This window comes from Solea senegalensis, linkage group LG7 (assembly GCF_019176455.1).
Source record: "Solea senegalensis isolate Sse05_10M linkage group LG7, IFAPA_SoseM_1, whole genome shotgun sequence".
NCBI classification, from domain to species: domain Eukaryota; kingdom Metazoa; phylum Chordata; class Actinopteri; order Pleuronectiformes; family Soleidae; genus Solea; species Solea senegalensis.
In genome coordinates this window covers 17,617,666-17,639,806 of record NC_058027.1, presented here as the reverse complement: position 1 = coordinate 17,639,806, position 22,141 = coordinate 17,617,666, and the positions used below count along the sequence as shown (strand labels likewise).

Sequence of the window (22,141 nt, the reverse complement as noted above, 5' to 3'; positions counted from 1 at the left end):
TTCCGTACCATTACTAAGGGAAGGTTGAAAGCGCAAACTCAAGTACTATTATACTTTGGACATTTTTTCCATGGTTAGTTATTGTTTCTAATATCTTTTACATTACATGTCATTTAGCAAAGCGACTTACAATGGAATTGAGCACAATCAGCCAGGGGTGGAGTCGAACTTGCGACCATTGCGACCATGATGTCTTTCGCACACAGGGTATTGGTCTTAACCACTAACACACTCTTGAAAAACAAAACGTAATCATGTTTTTTGTAAAATGCTATAAATAGGCTCCTGAACCTGTATGTCAGAAGTCCTGCTTGGCATCATTTGCTTGTCAACAAATGCACATGTTACCACAACACATATTATTTTACAAGAATTGTAACAAACAATACCGTTTACCAACAGTGGGGGGAACCCAAGAGCAAATCCTATATTGTGTTACTTTAACATGTTGCCTTATTCTCCTGTGACATCATGATCTCTCTTTTTTTTTTTGACGTGATATTAAGTTCTTACATAATGTAAGTTTAAGCTAAAATTCTGCACAGGCAAAGTGACGAGAGAGAGACAGAGACAGAGAGAGAGAGACAGAGACAGAGAAACAGAGAGAGAGAGAGACGCTTTGGTCTGTGCATGGGAGGAGCGTCACAGCTCGGATGCGGAGCTTGTAGAACCGACACCACCATCACTGGTCCTGGGTGGAGATCGTTATGCTGAGTGTGCGTGAGGAAACAGCTGTAGCCTGAAGAAGCCGCCTCACAGGCCACAGCTACACTGTTACCTACGTACTTAGATGTGATGTAGGAGCTGACAGACACTGACTGCACACACGGTGAGAGAGAGAGAAAAGGGGAGAGAGAGAGAGAGAGAGAGGGAGAGCGCTGACGGACTGTGCGTAATCCTGTGACTGGACAGCAGTGCTTCTCTCACTGTCTTCCAGCACAGACGGGCCACTGACAGCAGAAACGCACTTCCTCTGCAGTGCAGCTCGTCACCACAGAGTCCGATGCGTTCCGCCGGACCCAACCAGGTCAGTTTCATGCCGTCCATGCCGACAGGAGCCTGAGCTGAAGGATGCAGGTTAAAAACCAGATCTGCACAGAGCGGAGCAGCAGCACCGACGACCCGGAGCAGGAGGACAACCAGAAAAAGACCTCATGTTTCTCCAACATCAAGATCTTCCTGGTGTCGGAATGTGCGCTCATGCTGGCACAGGGAACAGTGGGCGCTTATTTGGTGAGTTTCCACAGAGATGTCGCTTATAGTCCGTTTTATCTCCGTTGACATCGCGCTGCTGAGGCAGCGTCCTTCAAACAGGCGCAGGTGCAGCGGGTTATAATAGCCGAGCGGCGCTTCCGCTGATGCGGCTAATAATCGTGTTATTGTGATCACATTAGAATAATCACATCACCCAGGAACAGTGGGACGCGGTGCTTTCACTGATTGATGAGCTGCTGCGTATTATCCATCAGGCCTTTGCAGCATCCGCACCACTCAGCACGTTGTTGCTGCTGGAGAATCTAATGTGTATGTGTGCGTGTGTGTGCGCGTGTGTGTGTGTGTATGTGTGTGTGATGGTCTGTCGGTGGGCAGGTTATGAAACACTGGTCAGGAAGAAGGTCTGGCCAGTCTGCAGCCACCTACAGGCCTTTGACACTGGAGGATAGAGGCCCAGTCAGAGATGACGTGATTACCACAGGAGAAGTGACTGTGTCACCCCTAAGGGCTTATATTTTCACCAAAAAGAATTCACGAACACTGTATTTACAGTGAGAGCTTGGTCAAAAATATTGTTGCTTAAAGGAGATGTAAGGTTATGAAGTGTTGCTGTTGTGAGAGTAGTGATTTATCTGTGTGCAGGCCTGGCACCAGGAGTGATTGAGGGTCACCTTTTTTCAAAATATTAAATGAATGGATGTAACCACAGAACCCTCAGAAAGGCAAATTACATCAAATGGTAGAAATTATAGTATAATAGTTTTTTTTTTAAATGTCTTCAATTGGTAACCTAATGTAAGTGGTTTGTCTTAATGTATCCTTCTCACTTTAGTGTTACCAACTTAAGTTTTTTTGTCAGGTATTTTCTTTTTTTATTACTACTGTATTAAAGTTAAATCAACATAATTGGAGAACAAAGAACATTTAGCACATCACTGAATATTGTTTTGTGTTAATGAATGATTTTAAGTCAACATGAGCAGGAGGAGGGACATCATTATGGATTTGTGGCATCATTTACTTCCAGAAATGGCCAAGCTACTTCCTTCCTAAATCCATACCATTGTTTGAGGATTCTTATTTCCCTCATTAAAGCTAGTTGCCCTATAGAGAATGATAAGAGAATGGGACTGAAAGCACTTTTTTTTTGATGATCTCAGGAAGTGAACGCTAGAACTTATTTTTTAGATGTATGGCAAAGTACATACATGTATGGGAAATGTTGGCTGGGGGTTTGAGTCTCATCAGGCAGAAATTTGTGTGACCAGCATCTGTCCCCCCTTTACATTTTAAATGTGTTTTGCACCAGAACCAGTCTCAGGTTCAAAGTGTTAGTTTTTCCCTGCAGTGGAGCACCTTCTTTTAAAGTAGCATCCCAAACTAAAAGTGCATATTTGGCAAATCCCTCTGTAGACAAAAGCACTATAGCTGCACCTAAAATATTGTTTGTCATCATCTTTTATTCTCCGTCTCTCTCTCCCCATGACGTGTGCTTTCTCAACAAATCAATTTAAGTAACTCTGAACTAAAAATGTTGAATTCATCAGAATGAGAATGAAATGGGGTTTCTCTTTTGTCTGTTCTGCAAAGCTCCGACAGCAATCGCATAGTCGCGTGGCTGTTTCCCATCAGTATCCGGTATGAGGTCGTGTACGTATATATGGTACATCTGCCATATTTTACTGACTGTAGTTCAGGCACCTCTGATGGCTGAGGGCCAAAGTAGGCCAAGTACAGCATGACGTAGCTGAGGACAATCATGTCTCCTTCAGCATCAATATTGTTTATTTATATAAAAGCTTTTTTTAAATCATAAACATTCTCTATATTTAGTATAGAGTAAGTGGACAGTTGATCCCAAGATCACGGTGTGTTCCATCTTGCCTGGTCATGGCTTGAAGTGAAAGAGTTTATTAAACTTGCACTGTGCAGTTTATTGTGGGTAGATCAAAAACAAGGTTTTAAAAATAATTCAACATTTAATTTGTGGGTGCTGACTGAGCCAGTATACAGATGACGTAAAGAAGCCGTTCCTCAGTGACTCACACCCAGAACACAGCTGGTATGATGTGCATAATGTAGCAGCTGCATTAGGCTTTTTTTGCCTGAAGTCACACTTAAGCACTTATCTTTCTTTGCCGAGCTGGCAGCAGGTTAGCCTCAGGGTAGTTTAGGGAGAAAGTGGGAGAGTGTGGGGATGAAGATGTTAGAAGCAGATTGTCCCTCACAGAGGAGCCCAGCATCTGTGTGGCCGCAACAGGTTACTGATGTTGGTGCGAGCTCCGAGGAAGTGGCAGGTGGCCTTGTCTCTAGTCTGCTAATGGAAAAAGACATTATTACTAATAAAAAATATTTTCTACACAAACATAGAAACTAGCACTCTTGACTTTGCAACAAGAAGACCCGGGTTCATGACCCAGACGGAACAAGGGCCTTTTTGCATGGAGTTTGCATGTTCTCCCCGTGTGTGCGTGGATTTTCCCCGGGCTCTCTAGTTTCCTCCCACAGTCCAAAAACATAGGTAAATTGGACACTCTAAATTGACCGAAGGTGTGAGCGTGAGAGTGAATGGTTGTTTGTCGCTATGTGTGGCCCTGTGATGGACTGCTGCCTATCACCTTATGTCAGTATAGATTGGCACAGTGCCCCCCGCGACAATCATGTGGAGGATAAAGCGGTAGAAGATGGATGGATGGATGGATGGAAACTAGTGTGTACACTCACTGGCCACTTTATTAGATACACCTGTTTCACTGCAAGTCACTGCAAATATCTATTAGCCAAGATGGCAGCACGTCATGTAGGCATATAGACACGGTTAAGACAAACTGCTGACGTTCCAACCGAGCATTAGAAGAGGTGAGAAAGGTCATTTGAGTGACTTAATATGGCATGGTTGTTGGTGTCAAATGAGCTGCTTCTTATGATCTGTATTTCAGAAACTGCTGATCTGTTGGGAATCTCATGCAAAACTATCCGTAGGGTTTACAGAGCATGATGTGAAAATTAAAAAATATCCAGTGATCAGCACCTATATAGGGAAAGGGCACTGTCGATGCCAGAGGTTAGAGAATGGCCAGATGGACTAATTGTTATTGACTTATTATATCTGTCATTTCGAACCAAATACCCCATGTAACAACCAAGAAGGCCATTTCTGAAAGTACAACTGTTGAACCTTGAAGCTGATAGTCTACAGTAGCAGAAGACTACACCGCGTGCCAATCCTGCCACTTCATTAGGGTTCTTGTGTACAGAATAAATTAAAGCCTCTTGGAGTGTCCTGTATCAATGACATTTATTTTACTTTCTTAGAGTTTTTATGAATAATTGTAGGTAACCTGTTTAAGGCCCCCTTTTACTGTTTATTTTGGGGTATCTAATAAAAGTAATTGAGTGTATAAACCTGCATTAAGAACTTAGTGACCTGGCTGAGTTGTAATCAACAGTTTGTCTCTCATCTCTCTCTCTGTGTGCCAGGTAAGTGTCCTCACCACTCTGGAAAGACGCTTCAACCTACAGAGTGCCGATGTGGGCGTCATTGCTAGCAGCTTTGAAATAGGCAACCTGGCCCTCATCCTGTTTGTTAGCTACTTTGGCGCCAAGGCCCACAGGCCCCGTCTGATTGGCTGCGGTGGGATCGTCATGGCACTGGGGGCATTGCTTTCAGCACTGCCGGAGTTTCTCACCCACCAGTATGAGTACGAGGCCGGCGACTCTTGGCACGCTGAGGACGGCAGGGACATCTGCTCTAACATCTCCAGGTCAGAAAACCGAGACTCTGGGTTTAAATGTGGCAACAGAGCCAACACCAACATGATGTACCTCCTGCTGATCGGAGCCCAGGTGCTGCTGGGTATCGGAGCCACACCTGTCCAGCCACTGGGAGTTTCCTATATCGATGACCACGTCCACAGGAAGGACTCCTCATTGTACATAGGTGAGTCTGCTGAGCTGTACAAGACAAATTGTTGTTTTTATGATGTATCTGGGTAGTTTGGTTTTTTTTTAGGATGAACTGCGTGAAACCTCTCACTTATCTCACCGTTATCAGCTCCACTGTGATACATGTAAAGTATGTTGCTCAATTTGTTGCTACATTTATTTACATCCCTACACTTAACAAAAGGCTCACCTAATAGAATCAACAACCACTTAAGTCTATGGTGCTTTAGAATATGCTCACTGCTTTTGTCTTGCCTTTATCTTGTCTTGCCTTGTATGACTGTGAATGGAAATTGTGCAATTCTGTATATAAAAAAAATAGGCATCAGAAAAATAGAATTTATTGTCTTAGTCCAATCAGAATTTTAAAATACATGTTAACATGTTCACCAACTAAAATGGCAGTAAATTTTTCAAAGTCCAACTTAAACATCCAGATTATGCAACCGAAAGTTGAGTTACTACTGCATTTCAGATCAGAGTCAGACTCAAGCTGGCCTGGGCGCTCTGGACAGTTTCCAACCACTGGGTTGAATATGGAAATAGTAGAATAAGCCGGTATACTAAGAATAAGACAACGATGACAAAAATATGGCTAAATTCAAACCGGGACATACGATGAACTGATAAGGAAGCCGATTTTATGCTCTTTCATTTTAAAGAATAAAAAATTGACTATCATTCAAAAGAATTGATTCCCTGTGAGTGATCGTATGCTGGAACAAGGGCAGTAGTCCAATAGAGCAGCGTAGTCGAGCTTTCGGCAAATTTCCAGCAGCATTAATACCATCTCACTGTGAATGTTTTGTAGCCTCTTATTTTAGTAAGTTGTGCGTGGTTTGACAACAAAATCGGGGGAGTATGTGTATTAGGTAGATATCTAGGTATAAAATACCTGTTATTAACTATAACTCATTATTTAAAAAGCCTCTATTTCCTCTGTCTTAGTGGCACTTGAGGTAAGCATTTCATTCCAAACTCCGGCAAACGTTCAGAGGCCAGCAGCAGAAAGTAACAGGCTAACATAACATGCATTAAGGCCTGTCTACCTAAGTTGCCAAGGAAACAGTAGAGAGAGAGGCAGGGAGGCTCTGTGCCATCCCTGTTCTTCTCACTGCTCAGCGACCTGCTAGTAACAGAGCTCCATCTGGCTGAAAATGAAGATTAAATACAAAAGAAAACAAAAATAATATGCTTACAATTCTGGCACAGAGCATAGAAGTGAATACGGAACACTTTTATGTAAAAAATATATTGTTGATTTGCTCTTTTATTAGCAGTGGTGGTATTTTTGATTTTCTTGCTATAGCCACCGATTCTGTGACTACGAATGAATAAAGTGAGTGTAATCACATTGAGGGCAGAAGGCCGATACTTCAAACAGCACAATTGACTGTCAGATGAGTTTGACATCATCGCTGGGTTACCTACAATTATCAGTGATCATTCCCGTGGTTCTGAAGAGACTGATGTGGCACAGTGCAGATTATTGTTAAACCGTTTTATTACCGTTTTTACACTTTCCACACTTTCAACATCATGCAACACTAACACCTCCGACAACAAGTAACCACTGTGTACATGAATATATTTGCTTGTTCTTGGCCGGTAATATTGCTCCTGCATGTGTTTCAGTACAGACCTCTTGAGGACTGAGAAGGTCTGTGTACACTCTCAAACAGCAGTGCTCAGAAAAGAGGAGAAGAGAGGAGAGGAGAGCAAACAAGGCTAGCATAGCACAGTTTGGCTGGAGGCCAACTCATACCAGATGGCTGACGATATATGTTTGCTATTTTAGAAAACTGAAAGGAATTCACTGCACTTAACGGAATATGCTGAATGTGTAGTAATGGAAGTTTGGCGAAGGGTGGGGTACATTTGCAAGACCCATTAGGTGACCTGTCAAAACTTTTCCTTGAAGAACATCTGACACTTGTCCTTGTGGCGGTCATGTTTACAAATTCACCTCGCTGGGGGATGTACTGTAGCATGTTTGAACGACAAGCCCTAGTTGTAGAGATGTTTCATCCACAACTACAAATGTCAACTCGTCAGAACTGCTTAAAAGAGTGACTCTGATTGTGTTTGTCTATTTATGATTGAACAGTAATGGAGTGGAGTCGACAGTCTGATACCACTGTTTACTGTATTTTTTCCTCAGCAATTTAATAACTTTCAATTTGAATTTTGTACTGATGTGCACTCCACAGTACAGAACGTCCCGTGTCAGTGCAGCGACGACTTCACTGGGGCCATTTCTTTCCTAACATCCCACAAGCTTCTTCCTTTGACACTTACAGATATAATCCATTATTCTTTTTGTTTCCACCACCCCCTCACTGTACTGCTTTTTTGACAGTCCAGGCATGTTGATTGCCATGGTTACCTCCTACAATGTGACTGCTGGGTCGTCTATTTTGGCTACTTTATTGCACGGCGCTCGGTCTGCATACAGTGCGTACATTGCTTGTTACGTGCTGCTCAATATTTCAGCGTCTTCTTTTTCCTAGTCTCAAGGCGTCTGGTGTGTTTGACGAGCTTGACGTGTGAAGACACGGATGCATTGTAAGAAGAAAAAAAACCTGACTAATGCGACGTGACAGAGCAGTAGTTAGGGCTTGTTTAGCGAACATCTAACCAGATTATTCAATATTAAAACAGCAGCTCTCCACAGGCTTACTAACAAACCATGTGATAGACAGAGAGACTGCTGTGTTGTGGCCACACCTTCACCTCACATGCATCAAAACTGCCTGAATGAGACTGGAAATAATAAAGAGTGTCCCAGCATGCACCTGTCCTGTATCTGCTCTGTCATTACTGCAGGCCTGTTCTTTCTTAAATGACACGTAGGTGTTCAAGCACTGTCCATCACCTCTGTGTGTCCACATCAAATAGAAGGCTGTTAAAAATAAACAGATTTTATTTATTTTTTTTCCGTTTGCTCACCGTCATTTTATTTTTGTATTTGAAAGATAAAAGCCAGGTGCCGTATTGAAGAGATATGGAGCATGCTTTGTTCCTTATTTTTGATCATCAAGTCAGTGAAAAACCATGACAGAATAATTACATTCATTAAACTAATGCGATTTGCATGAGGGAAAATAAAGTCCTCTTCCTGCTGTCAGGCCCTCTCCATCTGTCCTGTGTATCATACCAACGGAAACGTGGCAAGACAGTACAATAGAATACAATTTTTTTATATCAAAGTTACATACATAGAAATGCTATTGCTAAATGCCAAACAGCAAAACTGCATCTTTTTCTCAATTGTGAAAGTGTGTAGTTTGTGGTAAAGTGCAGTATATCAGGTAAATGTTGGGTGATATGTGTCAAACGCAACTGTGAAAGTGAGCGACATAAATGTCTTACAGCCACCGTTACACCATCACACTGAAGGAGAAGATATAAACATTAATATTTATTCTTTTTTGTTATAGTTGTAGAATAGAAGTATTTTTATTTTCTTATAATTAACCCTTTAACACCTGAGCCTTTTTTGCTTATTTTAACCATAAAAGAGCCAGAAAATGTCTTGTGAGTAAGTGCTTTTGCCCATTTTTCCAGTTCCAACTTTCAATATCTGGCAGTTATGTACAATGTACTGCATGTTAAAGTAGTGTTTTAACAATTTAAAAAGCAGAGAAACAAAAAGTTTTGTTTAAAAAACAAACAAAAAAACACGTAGTTGTACATGAACACCAGATTTTGCATTTGAAATAACATTTGTTTGTGTTTTTCCAACTCTTTCCTCTTTGGTGACAAAGACGCTGATTCGCCGGCTTCCTGCAACGGCAAGAGTGAAATTACCGTAATAACCACATCAGCTTTCAGAAACCGTTGGAATATTTGTAATATATTGTCAGTGTTAAAGGGTTAAATATTTTTTAGTGTGTTTTAGTGTTATTGGTTAATGTAATGGAGACCTATTTTATATGTTATACATATAACAGTTATTTCAATATTTTTATATGTTTTATAAGTGAACTCTTTAGCCAGTAATAATGATATTAGCTAGTTAACAGATTAGCACCTGCACTCGTTCGTGCTCACCTCTGTTCCGCCTCTCTCTGGAGTCACATGTCCGTTGTTTTAGGAGCTCATGCTCCCTGCTCCTCTTTCTTTCTCTCCCTCTGTCCTGCCTCTGATCCTGATCCTTCTTGTCATCCTCCTCCTGTTCAGCCACTGCTGAAACTTCCCGCGGTCTGTCCTCAGGGATGGAGGGGATAGACGGGGAGCAGTGGCAGACATTTGCCCAAGCACCTAATCCAGGAGGACAAACCAAAGCCAAGTTTCAGCAGTGGGTTTACAGCTCACCCCTTACCCTGACCTTAGACACTTGCAACCCTCAAACAGAGGAAGTATTCAAAGCAGTCAACAACAGCGACAATAAAAAATTATCAAACTGATATATGCACTCTTCGCCTGCGTTGCTGTGACCTTCTCCTGTAGGCCCATGTTCTCCAAAGTTGTCCTCATCAAAGAACATTTATCAATGTATTTTAACACAGGGGTTCAAACGACACATGTGCCGTCCAATTTCATTATCCTTACTGACTTACGGATAACATTTTAACTTTAACAATAATAATGTATTATATTTGAGGTAGTAAAAAGTAGGTTATTACATCTTACCTTAAGGCAACGCAGCTCCAGTGAAGAGGTGACCTTGTTTACCTCTGAGTCTGCTGAAGTGGGTTGTCCACTTTATTTCAAACCAATAAACAAAATTAATATACGTAGCAAAATAAGCAGGTTTAGAGTGATAATCAGTAGTTTAATAATAAAAAAAAATTACCTCTGTAAGGTAAACTCTGTAAACTCGAGTTTACCTTAAATCATCAAAGTTAAACCGTATACCAGTGTGGTGCTGTTTACTTCTGTGAGTTACTGACATGGTTAGTCTTTTAGTAAAAATCAAAGTTTCATTAAAATCATGTATAATATTAGCTCGTCGAGTGAATTAAACCTGTTACTTTAATTTAAACACAAATTCCTCCGCTGGCATCCAACAACCGGCATCGGCCATCTTGGGCCCCATCACTGTTGGCAAAGAATTCTTGGATATTAACACAGCCTGCGATTGAAGGAGTCGACGAATCTAGTCGAAAAGGGACAGGGTATGTCACAGTGTTGCGACGCATTTTTGACAACATCTGGACGACAAATCCACACTTTGGAAGAGCCACACCCTTAAATGAGACACAGCTATAGTGGTGGGATTGTATGCAGAAATCCCACTGATTAAACCACAGTTTTTGATTTTCCATCTGGTTTTCTCGCTCTACATAACAAAGAAATCATTACACCATTTACATTATGGACCAAACAACTTATCAAGAAAATATTTGACAGATGAGAATTGATTAGGAAAATGATCACTAGTTACTTGCAGCCCTACAATCAATCCAGTAACTGACTGGATATTTTCACTGCGTGCTGACTGACAGGCCAATAGACATGGACCTACACTACAGTATCGTGCTATTCTTGGTATTTAGTTGACATTGCAGCAGCTGCATTATCTGCATATACAGTATGTGAGTGCATACAGTTGCAGAATATTTATAAAATTGCAAGTCAATGTCAATATTATAATGCTCACATGTGGCCTACTGTATACAACCAGCTGTGACACATGATAGGAGGAGAAAATGGCCTCTCAGACCTTCCCACTCCTGAGCTGTGTGGACCATCATGTCCGGAGTGGATTGTAATTAGGTTATCGATTGTTGTCTGCTGCTTGACTGATACCCAAGGCAAAGGCAACGAAGCCTCCCATCTATTGTATCACTCACAGAGCCTCTAACAGAAACAGATTTTCAATTAGAGTATGCATTTGTACATTTTTACAGTACAGTGCCTGCTTTACCTCTTAATGGGATGCTGTGTAAATGTTTGTATCTTGCTAATGGAAGTGTAAATCTTGTTTTGCCTCACAATGCACATTCCTGTCTTTTGTGAGCACTGCTGGAACATTACAGTGCATTGACTGGGTAAGCTATTAAGAGGTCTCTAGTTTTATTTGGCTTACTTAATCTGCAAAAAAAAAAAATCCTATATTGTGTCATATCACAATGCAGTTTATCAACTGTATCGCGGAAAGACATAATCACGCATTGTGCTGTTTTTTTTGGCCAATATCATGCTGCACAGCCAACGACAACAACAACAACAGCTGCAACAGATATGTTTAATACCTGCAGCGGAGAGTCAAATGGCAGCAACAAAATCAGTAAGGTACAGTACAGAAATGTCCTGTATGAAATGAGCCTATAGAGCTGAAGGGGTCCAGCTGTGGGTCGGTATCTATTCCTGCCTCATATCTTAACCTCTATTCATAATGCGTATAATGAGGCACCGTGAAGCTGAAAGTCGAGAGTCCTCTGCAGCAAAACGTTTTCACTCCAGTGCAGCCATTACTCTTCCTCTGTAGGACAGCAGAGGAAGAAATGGCCGCTGACTCAGCACACACTGTCCGTTAGGTCCGGCCCAGGTTGTTATATGTGTGCACTGTGCACCTTTTAGGGGTACCTTTGCCAAGATACAAAGTACCAGTGATTGAATATTGCCATAATGGAGTCTGAGTGAGTAATTATTCATGTGCTGGACCTGGCAGTTCAACCAGGTACAGGAGTCCTGTCTTACTGTATGACTTTGCCTCCGCTGCACTCCGTCCTGCTGCTGGTCATAGACCAAAGAGGAGGGACAGACACCACTTATCAGGTCAGGTTAAATTTCCATTGAGACCATTGTCAAATGAGTTCACACAATGCAGATAAAGCCTATCATGACTCCACATGACTCCGTGTTTGTCTTTGTAGCGGTGTTTACATCTTGTGTCACCAGACAACATTACCGCACTTCCCACGGGAAGTGATTCATCTTATGTGAAGACCGATGAAGGCCACAGCAACATTGTGCTAGTAAAGTGAGACAGCAGGAGGAAGTATGACACGAAAGGTTTCAGATGTGAATTTTTACGGCTCAAAAAAAACCTGGTCATCCAGCAGTTTGACAGAATGACCACCCCCTGTGCTGCTGGTGTAAACACAAATGCTCTCTAAGTCAGGTCTGATAGTAATGTTCCACCTGTTTTCATTTAAAAGATGCAGCATACATACAAATAATGTCACATTGTTTTCCAAACAGCGAATTATCAAGTAAAAGTCAATACATACTACATATTGATTTCTATTGTTTTTCCAACAACTGCTGTCATCTTTTAGAGGGGTCATTAAAGCAGATTGCATTAGCATATTTGATTTAGTATAGATTTTTTTTTTGCTAGAAACTCCCCCTGAACCAATCTGGGATTAAAGGGGGACTAGGGGAAAAAACTGCCAATACAGGACAAAGCAATTAAACATGTCACTCCACTCAAAGCACAACCCACCACTAAATCAGGAGGGACTGTAAGGATCATACGTCTGTTACGACAATGAAAAAAGCCTCAAGTATCGCACTGACCAATAAACATAAGCCCTTTTATACGCTGTAATATTCCTGTGATGTATGTACTATGTTTGATAACAGACAAATACATATCGTTGACGTTTTATAGGCTGATTATTGCATTTTAGTATATTTAACCCTTTAACATAGAGCATATCGCTGACGACACATTTGGGCTAGTGCACTTTGCGTTACCGAAGTTGCACGACAGTTTCTGAAAGCTGAGAAGTTGCATGTATACAAAGCCAAGATGTGGTTATTCCGATAATTTCATCAGAGAATCGGCGGAGAGAGTGGAAAGAACACCTCAACATAGTTTCCATTTTTTTGGTCTAATTTTGTATTGAGAGACTCTGTTCAAAGTTCCAATTTCAAATTTAACATGTTGCTCATGTACAATTGCAGTGTTTTTCCAAATGAACCTTTTGTTTTTCTTAATTTTAAAGTGTTAAAACAGTATTTAAACATGCAGTAAATTGTAAATTACTTGGAAGTTATTCTGAAAAAAAACCCAGCAAAAGCACTTACAGGACATTCTCTGGTCCTTTTATGGTAAAAATAAGCACACACGAAAAAGACCAGATAGACATTTTGAGGGTTAGGCCGACAACAAAGTAATGAGGAAGCATATTTTTCACAGAAGGGAAATAACAAGAGAGAAGTGGCCATAATGAGCAGCATTTCATATAATAAGAAGAAGGCTTTGAATCAGTTATAGCATTTAGAGATGTAAATAATTCAGGTTCTTCATACACAGTAAGTTACTGATGTGGGATAAAAATGGCCCACGATACAGTTGAAAATGACTTTCATGGATTTCTTCCTATATACTGTAGTAAGTATTGGCTAAAAGAAAAGTGTCAGCACAGTTAGACGTCTCGTGAGCTGTTGGCCTGATGATAATGGCACACAAGGAGGATCTGTCAGATCCTCTACACGCTCACAGCTTTAGTGGAGTATCTCTGTCACACAGACAAAGACTGAGCTGCCAGAGCATAACACGGATAATGTATCTGACTGATCTGTATTTGTATCTCAAAAAAAAAGATCTTGTTTCTTTGGTATTGGTAGTAATGAAAACCTAGGTCTAGTTGGGGTAAAGGTTTAGATCGCACAATATCTGTCGACAGTACATTTAATAGATACGATTTGTACATTTTTAAATAGTCTTTTAATGTCTTTTAATCCGTTCCTAAAAATCACAATGCATTCATTAATCAGAGTTAGTTTTTAGAAAATTGAAAATGCCACATTCATTGCACATGTTTTTTCATTTACTTTTCTTTTTGAAGTGTCAAAGTAATAGAATCCATCCATCCATCTTCTACAGCTTTATCCTCCACATGAGGGTCACTGGTGCCAATCCTAGCTGACACCGGGCAAAAGCATTATGGTATAACACTACAGAATATATTATATCGTTTTATGAAACAGTAAATTAACTTTACATCGAGTTTAAAGCCACAGAACAGACTGTTGTGTCATCAAGGAAATGGCCTCAGATGTAAAAGCAGACTGGCATCAGTCCTGAATCCTTCTCCTGATTGGTGTCTAGCAGCTGTTCCAAAAGGATTATGAGCCGTCTCTTTCCCAGAATTCTTCCTAATCTTGCTGCTATTAACGTTATTTGCTTCTCTTATGAAGGCCATTTCCAGGACCTTTCACCGTCATGTGAATTTTAGAGAACTTTGGCGCTTTATAGATTAGACTGCACTGGCAGCCAACATTTCTGCTATGGTTTCATGTGCATGCGTGTGTTAAGTGTGTGCATGCATGCCAGCCTGCCCCCATCACATCCATTATAGATTAGCTGTGCTGCTGTGTTTGTCTGTGATTTGACCCCTAGTGGCAGGCAGAGCAGCAGAAAGGAGGCTGCTCATTGGCTGGTGGTTGAGCTCACGCTGCTTTCACCTCATCCGTTAACCTGAACACACAGCCTCACTGGCATCAGTGACTCCACTGAAGTGAACGTAATGCAACTTTATCTCACTCAGAGAAACAGAGTCTGCTTTTGTAGTTCAGCGATATGTAAAAACACGGTGTCTTGGGTTTATTATTTTTCATTTCAAATACACTTGGTAATTCGTAGGATCGCCTTGTAACCCCACATTCTGTCACAGTACCGCTATCCTGGATTAATACATAACAGCATGTTTGTTTGTTTTATAAAGAATTGAATTTAGTTAAAAAGCATTTTAGCTGAGTCATGTTTGTGCTGTAAACTCAGGTACTGACCATAATTTATAGTGCGTTTTTTTTTCTTTACCTACTTGTCTGGCATCTTTCTAAGGTTTGTTTCCTAAGAGGTGGAACACAAGTGGCCACAATATTACTTTTACAGATAAACTGGAATTGTTATCCATATATACAGTGCTTAACACATTTATTAGACCACCGGTAATAAAAACGAGAAAACATAAAGGTAGTCAAAAAGTAGTTTAAAACTAAAAATATTATTGTTATTTATTTCACAAATAACAAACTGAATTCAACTTTATATATCCAACTTTGAGCCGGCTCACTGGGCTTGTTCTCTGAGAAGTCAGAAAGGAATCAAGCATAACATTCAACCACTAAACCACATTTTCTGTACATTTTATGTAAATTACTATAATTATTATTATAATAATAATAATAATAATGTTATATAAATAATACTTTTAGGTTAAAGAGCTTCTACATACTTGTGTATTAACTGTTATGAAAACTTGAAAAAATTTAATTTTAATAATTACCAATCTTGTTAATTTAGGGCAGCTGTGGCTGAATCAAAAAAAAAAATGAAATAATTGTCAGATTAATCTTTTATAAAATAATAATCATTAGTTGCAGCTCTATTCCATTTAACTCCTGCCTCACAATCACACACAAACACACACTGTCCTGTACAAGCTACTGCTTATTTGAAACCTGTCAGCCTCTGGGCTGTCAGCCGTGTCAGTGCCTCCCCATTGCTCTTACACCAACAGCCACATTTCCTGCTTGATTATTTATGATCCTGCGGGATAATCTAGTCTTGGATCAGTTAACCTGTGCAACCTATGAGCTACCTCATGTGGAGGACAACGTGGTAGAAAATGGATCGATGGAACCTATGAGCAGCATATTACATCGACAGTGACTGAATCTGCCAGTGGGAGACATCTGGTAAAGCCCTTTGGCGTGGACACAGAACCTAATCTTCCCTTGAATAGAATACACGCAGGTCTCAATCATATGGTGAATCTAATAACACAAGTGCTCTCTTGGGAACAGAAGCTTGATGTTACAACATGTTTAATTAAAGGGGCTTGTTATGAACATGTTCCACTATATACAATGCTGCCCTCTGCTGAATCATCAATAGAAGTGCAGTTATTGTCAAAGTAAGTGAAAATTAATGTAGATTTTAGGAAACTAGCAGGGGAATATTGTATTTCTTCTATTTTATGTAACTGGTGTTTGAATTTTGCTGTCTTCTCTTCTGTCTTTCAGGTATTTTATTTTCAACATTAGTGTTTGGCCCGGCTTGTGGCTTCATCTTAGGTTCCGTCTGTACCAAAGTCTATGTTGATGCTGTCTTCATTGACACAAGTGAGTTGGCGTTTACTCTTAATTTACATTTAATTGCACATGTTATATTTGTGGTCATCCCACTGGGCTGATTTTCTCTTAATGAGCAGTAAAAATGTTATCTTACATAATCATTTATATTCTATTCATTGTGCCAATTACGTTACCTTCTGTTTAGGTAAGCTGGACATCACCCCAGATGACCCTCGCTGGATCGGGGCATGGTGGGGCGGCTTCCTCCTCTGTGGTGCCTTACTCTTCGTGTCAGCTCTCTTCATGTTCGGCTTTCCCCAGGCACTGGACGAGCAGAGCATGGATGGTGTCGGGGAGAGTGAGCAGGCCATGCTGCCTCCTTCTCTGTCCATGGACTACCAGGGCTCTAAATCTAAAGGGACCTTTCATGGCTTTGATATGAACAGTGGACTCTCGGTCTGTGAGCACCTGAGAGGTAAAGGGGAAACAGAGGGGGGAAAATGATTAAAATAAACCAAAATGATGTCTATGATTTTGAACCACTTTCTCTGTTTTCTTCTCCTCCTCTTCACTGACTCAGTCATCCCCCGGGTTACCAGGCACTTACTGTCGAATCCGGTGTTCACTTGCATCACACTGGCAGCGTGCATGGAGATCGCCGTGGTCGCTGGCTTTGCCGCCTTCCTCGGCAAATACCTGGAGCAGCAGTTCAACCTCACCACCTCGTCAGCCAATCAGCTGCTAGGTAGGCAAAAATAGTTTTGTCATTAAAAACAAACGAGCCAGGTTAAAGTTATTATCAGTGGGATTTTAGGAAAAAAACATCTCTGTATTTCTCGCCCCAGGTATGACAGCTATCCCCTGTGCCTGTCTGGGTATCTTCCTCGGGGGGCTGCTAGTGAAGAAGCTGAACCTGTCGGCTCTGGGCGCTGTTCGTATGGCCATGCTGGTCAACCTGGTGTCAACTGCCTGCTATGTCTCTTTCCTCTTCTTGGGGTGCAACACTGGACCTGTGGCGGGGGTGACCGTCACCTATGGCAACGAGTAAGAGTGATAAGCTGAATGAAGACTCAAGGCTTCTAGTTCTACATGGGTCTTTCATATGTTTGCTGTAAATGTGCTTCAGTTGTTTGTTGTTCACCTTACATTGATAAATGCTGTGTTACTGCAGCATTTACAGGATTTTGAAAAAAAAACAAACTCTCATCACTTTCTTGCCAAGAATTAGATGAGAAGATTGATACCACTTTCATGTCTATATGGTAAATAAGCTTAAGCCAGCAGGCAGTTAGCTTAGCTCAGCATATACACGGACAATACTCATCTCATTTAAGTCTTGGCAGTACACCAAATGTGCATTTTCCAAAATACTAAACTAGCCCTTACTTCCTGTGCATTTCTATGTCATGTGTAAGAGACTTTAAATCACAAAAGCCATAATGTCTGTCCAGTGTAGCTTATTGAATTACTCATCCATTAGAAACAAAACAATCAATATAAGTGGGTATTAATGGAGGCCAAAAAAAAGGTTATGTGTTTTTGTCTTTCTCAGTTTTTAATTCTGATTTTAATATAAAATTACATTTTGTTGTAAAACTTAAACACTGTCAGGAATCTATTTGTTTTACTGTTAATTTTCAGTTTTCACTGGTAAAATATTGAGCCCATAGTGTGCTCTATTTAGACCACATTGCAAAACTGGTCATCTGACCCACATACGGCATGGAATGATGGCACATGGGCGGTCTGCTCCTGTTTTCCATATCTGGGCCACAAGCTGACCACTTAGCTGCCACGTGTCAGCCTCATGTCAGCAATTGTGCCAAATATTTACCAAAGGTGGCCCACATTTGTCTGAGGACGTTTGGGCCGTATTTATTATTTATGACATGGCCCACTTTAGGGTAACATCCAGATTACTCAGTGCTAAGAGCACCACAAACAAAAAAGGTTTGTTTTCAGGATATTCAGAGCACATTTGCCATTTCACATGTGTGCCACTATTTGTCTGGGCCAGATAAAGACTTGCAGTGCTACATCATTGTTAAAAGTGGCCCACATGTGGATGCTATCTGGGTATTTTCTCTAATGTAAACTTTGACCTCCTTCATAGGACATTGCAGTCATGGCAGCGACCGGAGTCAGCATGCATCAGTAATTGTAACTGCTACACAGCATCAGTGAGTCCTGTCTGTGGGTCCAATGGCGTCACCTACCTTTCAGCCTGCTTTGCTGGCTGCACCAAACCAGTGAGTGACACAAGCTGTATAATGGTGTCTACAGCACACGTTCATATTGTGCAGCATTCTTCATTGAGGCAGCAGAGAAACTAAACTCCAATCCCCCCTCTTAATCTGTCTTTGCGTCAGAACCTGACCAGCTGTACGTGTATATCCAGCAACAACGAGGAGGCGGTGGCTTTACCGGGGAAGTGTCCCAGTCCAGGCTGTCAGCAGGCCTTCCTCACCTTCCTGTGTGTGATCTGTGTGTGCAGCATGATCGGCGCTATGGCACAGACACCATCTGTCATCATCCTCATCAGGTATAACACCCGTTATTGCATATTAGCTCCACAAGAGGGAGCCGTTGCCATGTATAGCTGTGAAAGGAAAAAGGATGGAACCGCAGTCATTTTGGAAGTCCCAGTTGCACATGACACACGTTACGATGACATGAGTACCGGAAACAAAACTAGGAATAAATACATACATCTTGTTCTCTTGCTCAAGTCACATTGCAGAACTTCTCCATTTAACAAGAAAAACTCAGTAATAGAGGAAACTGGTGTATACTGCAATGCACTTGAAGTTGTAAGTGAGTGTCGGAGTAAAAAATTGAGACACACCTCTTTAAATTTGAAGTGAATCACATTTGGCAGTTTAAAAAAGGCCTAACTCACCCCTAGTCTTATGGTTACTTGTGGCACATCTCCTCGTATCAATGAGCAGTGGTATGGAGCACGGTACGGATCACTCTTGGTAAATTGCTGTAGAAATAATATACAACTCCTTATATGGACATCCTGTTGTTGAGTCAAAGTTCTGATTCATTTTATATCACATATTTATTTAGGGAGTAGCGATAATTGTGCACAAGTGACAAAATAGACCGTACAGGTTTTTTTTGTTTTGTTTTTTTCATAAAAATGAGCCAAGCAAACTTTTGTGTGTGCTTTTATATAGTTGATGAAAATTGGAAAATAAATTATTTCATCGGGCGTGGGTTTTCTCCAGGTTCTCCTGTTTCCTCCCACAGTCCAAAAACATGCAATTTGGGGATTAAGTAAATTGGACACTCTAAATTGACCATAGGTGTGAATGTGAGAGTGAATGGTTGTTTGTCTCAATGTGGCCCTGGAGTTGGACTGGCAATCTGTCCAGGGTGTACCCCTCCTATCACCCTATGTCAGCTGAAATTGACACAGCACCCCCCTCGACCCTCATGTGGAGGATAAAGCGGTAGAAAATGCATAGATGGATCATTTCCTCAGATTTGGAAAAAAGGACATAAGACACTCTATACTGCACATTCGTATTGCCTCTGTATTTACATTTTAACATAGTAAATTCAAAAAAGCAGCCTACATGCTCAGTGTTCTAAGGGTTAACCCCCACACCCACAAACACTGACGTGCGCCAAAACACTACAAGGAAAAAAGATAAACACAAGGAGCATGCTTAAGCCTTTGTTGACCCCAACAGTGGAAAGCAGTTATAGCATATGAACACATACAGGACACCAAACCTACCCTCTAGTTACAAAGCTACCAATGCACTCCATCCATCTAATCCAGACAGCAGCACACACGCTGAGTAACGGCAATCTGCCTTACAGTAATGGCAGCACCACGCAGTTGCAGAACACACAAATCGGTCAATGGATTAATTGTTCCTGGGAACACTGAACCCAGGTGTTTCCAAAACATAATGACGAAACCACACCTTCTAAGTATTTGCAACACAAACACATACAGACACGTAACCAGCCCAGCAGCCAAAGGAGCTGGTGTCGTAACAGCAGTGAATTATTATTTAACTGTAGTGGATGTGGCTCACAGGTCTGTGAGTGTGCAGCAGAGGAAACCCTTATCTGGATTGGTTTTTGGTCAACCACAGATGGCCACTTAACACAAGCGGAAGTGCTATAACTCATCTCCGATGTTTCTCTCTTTCAGAACTGTAAGTCCAGAGCTTAAATCATATGCTCTTGGAGTGCTGTTCCTGCTCCTGAGACTTATAGGTAAGATACATTTAGTTCTCAATGAAGTCTTATAATACATTTCAAAATAGTGTGTTTCCTACACAATTTGACATGAATGTATATCTACAGAGCCTGGTTTAAAGGAACCTCCATGGTCTGTCTGTGTAAATAGAAAAGAGAACTCAAATCCAATCTGACCCTCTGTCTGTTCACAAATCATCCTCCAGGTTTCATCCCTCCCCCTCTGATCTTCGGCATGGGCATTGACTCCACCTGTCTGTTCTGGAGCTCTGTGTGCGGCGAGAAGGGAGCGTGCATGCTGTACGATAACGTGGCCTACAGGCACCTGTACGTCAGCATCGCCATCGTCCTCAAGTCGTCGGCCTTCATCCTGTACACCACCACGTGGCAGTGTTTGAGAAAGAACTACAAGAAATACATCAAGAACAGTGAGGGCTACCTCACTCCCACCGAACTCTTTGCCTCTAACGTGACTCTGGACAATTTAGGCAAGGAAATCACGCAGAACCCTGCCAACAGGACAAAGTTCATATACAACCTGGAGGACCAAGAGCTGAGTAACAACATGGAGTCAGTTTTATAGTGGCGCTCTCTCCAGGGACTGCAGACTAGAACTATTAATGCTACTGACCTAATACGTTTCTCTGTTGTACTGGTTTAGAAGAAAGTCCTGGGTAAGGGTTTTATTCTCCTTTCAGACTTAACTATAATTTCCCATTCACATTGCACTCAATTTTATCCTCTATAATTTTTACTTAAATATAATTTATCCAGTCTTTTTGGATGTGCTGCTTTTTTTTCCTCCCTTGTTGACAAGAAAGAGAAAAGAGAGGAGAAATTAGACTCAAAACACCAACAGAGATTTTAAACGGGGGATGTTGATTTGCATCCAGGACAATTCTTCTACCAGGACATCCGGAGTGCTTTTCTTTACAGAAAGATTTAGTCACATTAGGTTGAGATGTAGCGCAGAATCAGGGCTGTGTGAGCGGCAGTAAACGGCCTGTTCATCAGTGGATCAGTGGACAGTTTTGTTTTCCTTTAGAGGGGAATATTTTCTCAGGTCTTCATGTTAAATAGAAAGAATGAGAGTTGATGTAATGTGTCCATCGTCAGATGCATTTTTAACTTGTTTTCAGAGCACTTTTCAGATGCGAAGAACACACAGTTGTCGCGCAACTGGAATCTTTCCATTCAGGGAGTGTCATCTAGGTAACCAGGCAGCCTCGCCACACATTTACACACTGGTGCCAATAACTCACTTACTCTCACTCTATTTTTATTATACTTAACCTAATTAGGGATATATATCTATATATATATAGATATATATATATATCTATATATATATATGTATATATGTATATATATATATATATACAAAAAATATCTATACACCAAACTGAACCAATCCATATCTGCCATTCCGCACTTGTGCAGTGACCCAGGCTCTGATATACTGATTAAAATTAAAAATTAAAACAAATATAAACCACATTTCACAAAACAACTCAGAAGTTAACTGCAGTAATTTATTTTACATGTTTGTGACTTTGCATTTACAAGGTAGCTATACCCACGTGTCTCTCTTATTTGCTTTCCGTGGAATTGGCCTGTTGTCGTTCTAGAGGACGTTTGTGGAAGGTAGAGGAGTGCCCGTGTGCAAATACGAGCAAAACCAACACTAATAGGGAGCATTTTAGGGGGCACTGAGCCACCACATCTGTGTGCACCACCAACATGGTTCACTGTTAAATGTGATGATCCCTTTACTGTGCTA

At 41.1% G+C, this 22,141-nt stretch overlaps 1 protein-coding gene across 1 annotated transcript; it reads left to right on the top strand.

Moving 5' to 3' along the window:
- The first annotated feature begins 650 nt into the window (after positions 1 to 650).
- Positions 651 to 21,682, top strand: LOC122771992 (solute carrier organic anion transporter family member 3A1-like). Its single transcript, XM_044029599.1, has 10 exons — positions 651 to 1,233; positions 4,696 to 5,155; positions 16,090 to 16,188; positions 16,346 to 16,615; positions 16,721 to 16,885; positions 16,986 to 17,184; positions 18,254 to 18,389; positions 18,510 to 18,682; positions 20,315 to 20,379; positions 20,568 to 21,682. Exons 1-10 carry the CDS (start codon positions 1,072 to 1,074, stop codon positions 20,942 to 20,944), a joined length of 2,106 nt encoding a protein of 701 aa, XP_043885534.1. The 5' UTR covers positions 651 to 1,071; the 3' UTR covers positions 20,945 to 21,682.
- Positions 21,683 to 22,141: the final 459 nt, after the last annotated feature.